Raw genomic sequence first — 8,848 nt, 5'->3', positions numbered from 1 at the left:
AACTGGTGAAACAAATTCTCTTCTTCGCGTGAAAATTGCAATAATTGTTTGTCGAACGTTCCTTTTAAATTGTACGATACTTGTTGTTCCAATATTAATATCAAGGAATACGTTACAATCTCTAGACACGATGAATGAATAATTGAATGAAAATAACTATGTCTAAACAACTTGGTTAATCTAATTATGAAAATCCACAATGGCGGGTATTTAATATTAAATGAATTTAGACAATAATTGATATAATTCGTTTTATTCGAGACATATTTTTACATCTTGCAAATTACACATTCTTATGTATCTAACACGCCAAATATTCCACTCTCATATATTCCTCTTCCTTTTTTATTTTTTTTTTTTATTTTAAGAAGACTATTCGTCAATCAATTAACTTGACAACGATAAGAGGAATCCTTTAATAACGTTTGCTCCCGCAAAGACTCTTGAATTCAGTCACAGACTCGAAACGAAGTTTAGCCTGAAGATTCTTGGCGCGAAACTTTTGCAGCATCATCGCCCCGTAAAACTTCTCGAGATCGTCGACCGTTCGATGCAACGAGGCTTCCCTGCCAGTTAGCAAAAGGGAATTCCACGGTGTCCACTCGTCCCCCTTTCTAAATCTAACCAACTTCAACTGTTCCAAACAATCGTTGCCGGAAATCGCCGATCTCCCGTCCCAGATCTCGTTCACCAAATGGTAAACGATCTTCGCGTCGACGGCGAAAGCAAGGCTGCCGTAGCAAGCCATTTTAATTTCTTGCCGTCTCACATCACGAAGCAACCTGCGATAAGGTTGGAAGTGCACGAGTTGTTGGCCCGCGTGCAAACAATGCTCGCACGTGGAGGAGCGACGCGGAAATTTTTCCAATAATCTGCCGCAATTTCTACAACAAGATCGGTACCAATCTCGTATCGAATCCTGCTGCGCCTTTCTCAGACACTCCCTGGCCAGCCTCAGAAAGGCCATCTTAAGCGAGCTCCTCAACCAGTTCAACTTGCTCCCCTCCACTCTGCGGGTGAGAAAGTACATCTCCTGATCCAGCAAACGCACCAACTCGTCCGATTCCTTGCACGTGTGAGCCTCGACGTCCTTCCTCAACACGGCAAGCGTGTTCAATCGCTCGTCGACGTTCGAGTTCTCCCTCGACAAACGTTCGAACGTGTCCCGAAAGGATCTGGCCCTCTGCGCGAGGACAGTGTCCACGGAGATCGGTACTCCGCGGTTACTTTTCCAAACGACGGGCTCGCACATCTCGTCGAGAAACTTTCTATAAGATTTCCTTCTTCTCTCGGATATCGCCTTCGTTTTCATCGAGTCTATCGCGCGCAGCAACTCCACCTCCTTGGACAGGATCAGACCGCCGTAGGCGATCCTGGCCGACTTGTACAGAAGCTCACTCGCCCTCCTCGTCTCGTGGACGCGCCAACGATCGAGCAGATTGTGCAACAGCTCGAAGTCGGCCCTCGTGCTCGGCGACGCGCGGTTTAGTATCACGAAATCTTGGCTGCGATAGGGGTGGCTCGCCACCAATTCGTCGGTCGTGTCCTTGGCTAGGAGGGGTGAAGCGCGGCCATCCGACGAGACGAGCGCGGTTCGCCGAGCGCGATAAGCTCTGCGGGCATCGTGTTCTCGTTGTGATCTCTGTTTCGTTTAGAGATTGATTTTTCGTCGAGAAAGAGGTCGAATCCGGTGGAAGGAAGAGGATGGAAATATTTCGCTTGAACGGAAGTTGAGCGCTTAAGTACTTAAGTATATGCGAGTTTGGGGGAGGATTAATAAAATTATTTAAGTTGATCGAAGTAATAATTCGAAGGGAGAGAATTTTAATTGATCTATATTATGTTAAATTATTGTACGGGAAAGTTTTAAACCACTTCCCTTCGACCTACTTGAAGCGAAGCACGGACAAATTTTCCGCTACTTCGGTTTTAACTTGCTTCTTCTTCTCCATAACTCGGGTCGCGAAATTAAAACTGATTCTAATCGGACGGATTCCAATGAAGATACGGAGGGAGAACTTGGCTCTAAAAAATTTTACTATCTTTATCTCGAGACCTCGCCATCTCACCTGTAAAACCTCTGTATCTTTACGACGCTCTCTAACGTCTTCTCGTTCCGGACATCATCGAGATCCGCCTTCCTGCAAGGGTTGGACGTCACGATTTTGTCGTGGATGTCGGGGAAGAAGTACGCCTGCACACCCACGTCCCGTTCCGTGTTCGTAAATTTATCCGTCGCGAGACCCGCCTGCGTACACGCGTTGCGATGAACGATCCCGCTTGCTTTCCTCCTCCACCCAACCAGAGGTGGTGGTTTCGTTCTTGGGCTCTCCATTTGGAAGTTCGGTTCAGGCAAGTTCGGTGGCTTGGTAACACGGTCGATCGGAGCGGAGGGGGAGGGGGGGAAAAAGAGAAGAGAGAAAGGATAACCGGCGGCTGAAAGTTAACCGGGGATAATGGTAATGCGGGCAGTAAAGGAAATTACTATGCCACGGTTTAAAAAAGATTCGCCCAGAGGAGCGCATCAGCCGTTTTACAATTCCAAACGAGCGTTGTCGGATAACGGAAGGGAAAACGCGACATGAAAATTAAGCACGGGGATTTTAGAATAATTTGAATAATAGTAAAATTATTTTTTATGAAATCTGAACGTATATTTACCTGTACCACACACTGGATCATCTCTTCTCGGTTGAATCTATCCTTTTTATCGAATCATTTTTCCTTTCTCTTCTTTTTGAAATCAATCAATTGTCGAAAGTCGAGCGAGGAGGAATAGATTGGTTTTCTTCTCTTCGGTTCACGGTGGACAGAAACATTATGAGAACATATCTGAAAGAGAGATGCAGGAGAAGAATAATCTTTTCCTTTTTAAGATTAAAATTCATTTTACATTTTCAGCGTTCCAAATGAACGGTATAATAGGAGAGTATACGTGAAATTCATAAATTAAGGGTAAGCAGGATCCGGTGCATTGCAAATTCAGAGATCACGTGACAGAGCGTATAATACAACGCACAGTGACATTAGGAGCCACGTGCTGCATTGTAAACATAACCACGTGCCATTAGCAAGCCTATAACGTAACGTAAATGCACCAGTGTAACGTTAGAAATCACGATGCACAAATGTTCTGGTGAACCTCGTAAACTGTCTCGCAAACGGTCTTCGCTCTATTAAAAGCAAGGTACGTACCTCTTCAAATATCAATTTATCACTAATCTACTTTATCCTTATTTTCACTTATTTCATTTTCAGATCCAGAAAAATTTCAACATATCGATTTTCGAAAAGATGATTAATGTTCTAAAGTAGTTTCTTTAAAAAAAAAAGGAAACATTCCATTCTCCATTAAGTGATGAAAATATAATATTCCACAAGGCGAGCAGCTTTCATGCTATTATCAAGTTTCGAACAACGTGATCCAGTATATATTATGTTTTCTTGCCGTTAATTCTCGTAATGGCCGATCAAAGAATCATAAGCGTTGTAAACTTCTATATTACCACCGAGTAAATATTATAACGTCAATCATCGTGCTATCGCCATAAATTCGGCTATAAATGCTGTGTATCTTAGCACAGCGTAAATCTTATAACATAAACGATCATAGATCGGCAGAAATTCATGAGTTGAGTGCATTGCCAATATAAATTCATAAATAAGTTGGCTATCAAAAATCATATCGATAAAAATCAATCGGTCGATGATCTTTATTCGAAAAACCAGTTTTAATAGGAATAGATGGAATGTTATGAATTATTAGAGAAAATTTATAATCCTCTCCTTGACAGGATTTCGAGTCATAGAGACCTGTTACCTCAGTCAATATCTTTGTTACCTCGGTGTTTAATTCAGTCAGAGCTTAGCATCTGCGGTGAATACAACTCTTCAAGGTTTTATGGCTGATGGAAATCCATTCGATAATTCCGCGGTATGAACGGCAGTGCAACAACGAGAACCGTCGAGAATCGTTAAAACTTGGGCGCATGCATTGCACAGTCGATGCAACAAATGCATCGCGCGTAATACGTTTATTTATGTAAGAAATACATACAAATATTCCCGTTGTTTATTTGTACGTTTTCAACCGGTTATTTCGTATTTAGTATTTTCTTTTAATTAAAAAAATGGATATTTCTTCTTCTTCTTTTTTTTTCAACGTCAATTGTTTTTCTTCTATATTGCTTGCTTTTGAATAAATTGCAAATCCTGGGGAAAACAGGTTTCGAGGTATGTCTCTGGAAAAGATAAGATTTTATTTGAAGTTTGTTTCAATATGATACAGATTTTCGATTGGACGTGCTTGTAATTTAATTAGAATTCGCGAAACGTAGGATAAACAGAGAATTCATTTTGCACATGTAAACCGGGCCCCTCTTTCCCGCGAGCTAAGTATTTACATTTTGCTTATTAAATGTTTGTGGCTGACTGAACATTGAAATTTAATTTCTGTTTAATTGGATCGGTAGCGCATGAAACATTCATGATTCTGGCGAGAAGACAAGGAAAAATCAAAAATTCGTGACAATCGAATCTAAATATCTTCTTCTTTGAGTAATTTTTTCGCGTGTTATTTCGTCTCTTGCGAATTAAACGAATGTCATTCTCTTTTTTTCGTTCGTTAATTATTAATATTAATATTTAACGAAATAACGAGAGAAAAATATCTCGTACTCCATCTTCGAGAAATTATACTTAATGAGGAAATAATTAAAAAATTATTTATCTCTTTTTATAAAAGACTCGAGTTATTTCAAGATTGAGAGGTTTCTCGAGAGGAAATTCTCGTGAATTATTACTGGGTATTTTTAAAAATTTACTGGGAACGCGCGAAAGACGTTCTGAATAATTTAAAATGAAAACGAAAATAAGTATTGCTAAGATATACGACACGAATGTAAAAATATTGAAATAAATAGACCAGAGTGGGGAAAAAATGCAAAAAGAGAATCGCCAATGTAACTCCTACCTGCGAGCATACTCACACAAACACACACACACACACACACACATACGCAGAGGAATAGCAGGCGGAATGATTTTTCATTCCTCTATCGGGATTAACGTTCCTTTCTTCTTTTCGAAATCAAACATAAATAATCTAGAATAATATTCTTTCAATATTTCGAAACCGCGAGTGAAATTTCACTTTAAAATTTACATTCGAAAAACTTCCGCAATAAAACAACATAAAGAAGTTAAGTAAAAATATTTTGTAAATATTTGAAGAAAAAAGATAATTCGAGAAAATATTACGAAATATTTCGATATCGAAGCGAAAGAGGAAGTACCACGCGTAACACGTTGGAATCGAGGCAAATAATTAGTAGAAATGATAATTAAGGATCGAGTTTCGAGTTGATAATATACATCATCGATCGTCGAAAACTAGAGAAATCGATTATACGTTGATTACGATACATTGCAATTATCTCGAGCACGAGAATAACAAATGATTCTTCTCGTTAAAATGCACGTGATAAATGATTAATTTATTTTTAAAATTAAGTCTCGCTGCGCACGTAGATAGACCCGAAGGAATTAACTGGTAACCCGTTACCCGTGGAAAATTCATCAAAGCGAATCCATAAAGACGCGAAGGTTGTCGAATGTAAATTAATGCAACATATGGGAAATGTTCTTTCTCGATTGATAATCACAAATATAATTTATATTCCAACTCACCCTCAGTTCCGAAATCACTTCTGTTTTTCGTGTCCCATAACACCATCATCACAAGTTATTTTTTCTGCTCTGTTTATTCCGTTGATCCAACCATCATTATTTATCGCTTGTTTCATCGCGATTTGTCACTGAAATTTATCTCGTTCCATTCCAAATTGACAAACAGGATCACGATTACAGAACGATATCGATGTCGTGCCTCGAAACAATCCGCTATTAGATTTATTGAAATAACATCGTATAACAAGGGGGAAGGAAGGAAGGAAGGAAGAAACAAATCGCCAACTCCGAACAAAGAAGACTGACGGAACTTTTAATGCGACGCAATCCATACAAGAGACTTCTACACCGTCTGAAAACTCGGAACCACCTTAAATCCATCGTTGCCAATGGCAACCTGTTTGGTCGATCGGTCGAAAGCACTTTCTACTCCATTATTTTTCGATTTTATTATATCCTTTGTTGGGAAAAAAAAGAAAAGAAAAGAAAAAGAACTTCCACGAACTTTTCCGCTAATCGTTTCCCCCCCCCCCTCTTCGTTGTGCCAAACGCAACAAACGAAATCCAAACGAGGATCATCCATCTTGTTAACGGAAAAAAAGTTTTGTCGTTCACGTGAACTTGTTCCACAACTAAATGCATTCGAGAAAATCGATGTTTTAATCCGATTATATCGGGGGAAAATGTTACAATGAAAAATCGTTATGGGAAATTCACATTCGAGTGAAAATACACGGGCAATTAGACGCAGGGAAATACATCACGAGTAGAGGTAATCGTCCACTTTGATAGCCGGCTTATATATCACCTCTCTGCTGATCTTATGAAACTTTTCTCGGAAATCCTTCTCGAACTGTCTCAAGTGCCTGCAACGAGTTGAATCGATATATATTATTTCTCTCCGATCTTCTACGAAACTATGTGTGCGCACGTACTTGAATTGGTTTTTCGCCAACTGATGAGCCAACAAGACACGTTCGATAAGTGGTTTCGAGTATACGTCCGCTAGATTTTCGATCCTGGAGTGAACAGCGGCCTCCTCCTCCGTCAAAAGAATGCAATTCCACGGTGACCATTCCTCGTTCATATTGTATCGAACGATTCGTAATAAGAAGAGATCTGCATTTTCGCTAACTGCCGAGTGCCCGTGCCAAATATTATTCACCAAATGGTACATGTCGTGCTTTTGCATAATGAATGAGATAGCAGAGCTTGATCCTCTTTTTCTCTCCTCTGAACGCACACAATTTAAGAGGAATACGTAATGATCATAATTTATGTGTTTAATATTCCGTTCACGTAGCCAAGTGCATCCTTGAAATAATATATTGAAAAAATATATATATGTGTAAGATATATCCTTTGGTAAAATGTTGTATCAATCATGTGTTATGAGATGAGTACCAACGCAAGTATATATCCTTTTCATTCTTCCATGGACAGTGAACTTGTGCTTGGGAAATAATTTTAAACAACCGGAGCATAATCTCGTCTTGGGTTCAATTGGTTCGCGAAGTTTCTCATCGTCTACGCTCTTGCAAAAGTTTTCGTCGTTTCTCGCGCAACAACACGAGTGTGACGAGCGTAAAAAGTTCAAGTAACTGTCTATATCGTCAAAGAGAAAGAAAGGAAGAAAGAAAATTTTATTGACGATTTTCAAATTTGAAGACAAGAATATTTATTTTTTTTTTCTTCTTACAAATTATTTTCTCCCGAAAGTAGTCGAGCGGCATGTTTTTCATTCCCTTTGCCAGGTAAATCAACTCTTCGTCCAAGAGTCGTATCAAATTGAACGCAGGCACGCAATCGTGCACTTCCAACGATTTCTTCAGCATCGTAAGTATCTCCATACGTTCACCGTGAGTAATATGATAATTCGTCAACGAATCGTATATTGTCTTCAATTCCCTCGCCTTCTGGTTTCTCATTGTATCCATTTCCAACAATATATTCTTGTAGCCGTTCCACTGAATAGGCTTGCAATTCGCCGTGACGAATTTCACGCGTTTTTTATTCCTGTAACGTTTTCTCACCGCCTGTCTCTTCTGATCGATCACGTTCAACATCTCCACCATTTTTTCCAATATCATATAATTTTCTGCGCATCTTCCGGGTCTGAAGAAAAGTTGTTTCGTGCACTCGATGTGATCGCGCCTCCATTTTTCGACCAAATCGTACAACAGATCGAAATCGAGTCGCGTTTTCGGATCGATTCGCCGAATAATTTCACCCTGATGCCTTTTCCTTGAGATGGGAAAATGGTATTATTGCATTTCGATTGAAGCGCGGATTTATAGATTTTTAGAAATTACACACCTGTACAATAATATATTTTCTGCTTCGTAAAATCTACATTGCTTGGCAAGCTCTCGATATTCTCTCGCGTATTGTTTAACGTATTTCCACAATTTGTATATTTTGTAATTTTTTTGAATAATTCGTGCCTTTCCGTCGTAGTCCAATCGTTTCATCATTTCTTCGTACGTTTCGTACGGTTTTGATGTTATATATGTATCTGTTTCACTCGATATAAAACAATCTGGTCTGAACGAAAAGAAAGAGATATGAATTAATAAAGAATAGAAAGAAATTTTAGGATTAAAAATAAAAGAAAAGCAAACGTATGTATATAATAATTTTAATATTCTAATAAAATTTAATAATTAAAACTAAAGATGTTATATTATTTTAATGTCAATTTTTCTAACTTTTTTTTATCTATATTAAGAATATAATATAAAAATATGCACCGTGCCATCTGGGTCGAATGATGATATGGTGTTTGCGTGGATATTTCCGTCCAAGAAATATATTGTACTTCTTTGCTGCATTTTTCTTTTAGTGGTTTCCTTATTAATGGACCTGTTTGCGACTCGGCATTTAAATATTCTACTTGGGTAATTTTATGTTTCCATCCTCCCAAATAAGGTTTTTTTACTCTACGATCCTCTATTTCTACAGAATCATAACGTACCATTTTGAAATTCTTTAAATATTGTCCAAAATGTTATATAAATGAAAAGTATTCGTTTAATTGAAACGATTGTGATATTAGAAAATAATGAATTCAATGTTGAACATAGCTTTTGTTCAAAAGAAATGCTATTCATTTTTTTTTTTAAATCAATACTTATGTGTTTACATATGTTAATACATATGT

At 38.4% G+C, this 8,848-nt stretch overlaps 2 protein-coding genes across 4 annotated transcripts; both read right to left on the bottom strand.

Moving 5' to 3' along the window:
- Window positions 1-361: 361 nt before the first annotated feature.
- Window positions 362-2,335, bottom strand: LOC725386 (IQ and ubiquitin-like domain-containing protein). Its single transcript, XM_026446302.1, has 2 exons — window positions 2,070-2,335; window positions 362-1,649 (listed from the first exon to the last, which is right to left on the bottom strand). The coding sequence occupies exons 1-2, from the start codon at window positions 2,333-2,335 to the stop codon at window positions 416-418; spliced, it is 1,500 nt and encodes a 499-aa protein (XP_026302087.1). The 3' UTR covers window positions 362-415.
- A 1,104-nt stretch (window positions 2,336-3,439) lies between these two features.
- On the bottom strand, window positions 3,440-8,773 carry LOC107966047 (IQ and ubiquitin-like domain-containing protein). Of its 3 annotated transcripts, XM_026446343.1 has the most exons (7): window positions 8,439-8,773; window positions 8,005-8,232; window positions 7,388-7,932; window positions 7,093-7,293; window positions 6,624-7,002; window positions 5,689-6,554; window positions 3,440-4,241 (listed from the first exon to the last, which is right to left on the bottom strand). In XM_026446343.1, exons 1-6 carry the CDS (start codon window positions 8,663-8,665, stop codon window positions 6,449-6,451), a joined length of 1,686 nt encoding a protein of 561 aa, XP_026302128.1. In that variant the 5' UTR covers window positions 8,666-8,773; the 3' UTR covers window positions 3,440-4,241; window positions 5,689-6,448. The 3 variants fall into 3 exon arrangements, with proteins under 3 accessions (XP_026302128.1, XP_016773331.2, XP_026302129.1); XM_016917842.2 differs by having other exon boundaries at window positions 5,689-7,002; XM_026446344.1 differs by having other exon boundaries at window positions 5,689-7,002; window positions 8,005-8,227; window positions 8,439-8,572.
- Window positions 8,774-8,848: the final 75 nt, after the last annotated feature.

This window comes from Apis mellifera, linkage group LG1 (assembly GCF_003254395.2).
Source record: "Apis mellifera strain DH4 linkage group LG1, Amel_HAv3.1, whole genome shotgun sequence".
NCBI lineage: Eukaryota > Metazoa > Arthropoda > Insecta > Hymenoptera > Apidae > Apis > Apis mellifera.
This window is presented reverse-complemented; position numbering and strand designations above follow the sequence as displayed.

Coding starts and splice junctions, on each gene's coding strand:
- LOC725386 (XM_026446302.1), bottom strand. CDS start 2,335: ATGGAGAGCCCAAGAACGAAACCACCACCTCTGGTTGGGTGGAGGAGG. Junction 1,650..2,069: donor AAGATACAGAGGTTTTACAG/GTGAGATGGCGA, acceptor CAATCTCTAAAC/GAAACAGAGATCACAACGAG.
- LOC107966047 (XM_016917842.2), bottom strand. CDS start 8,665: ATGGTACGTTATGATTCTGTAGAAATAGAGGATCGTAGAGTAAAAAAA. Junction 7,933..8,004: donor GAAAATATATTATTGTACAG/GTGTGTAATTTC, acceptor TCCCATCTCAAG/GAAAAGGCATCAGGGTGAAA. Junction 7,003..7,092: donor AAGGATATATACTTGCGTTG/GTACTCATCTCA, acceptor TATTATTTCAAG/GATGCACTTGGCTACGTGAA.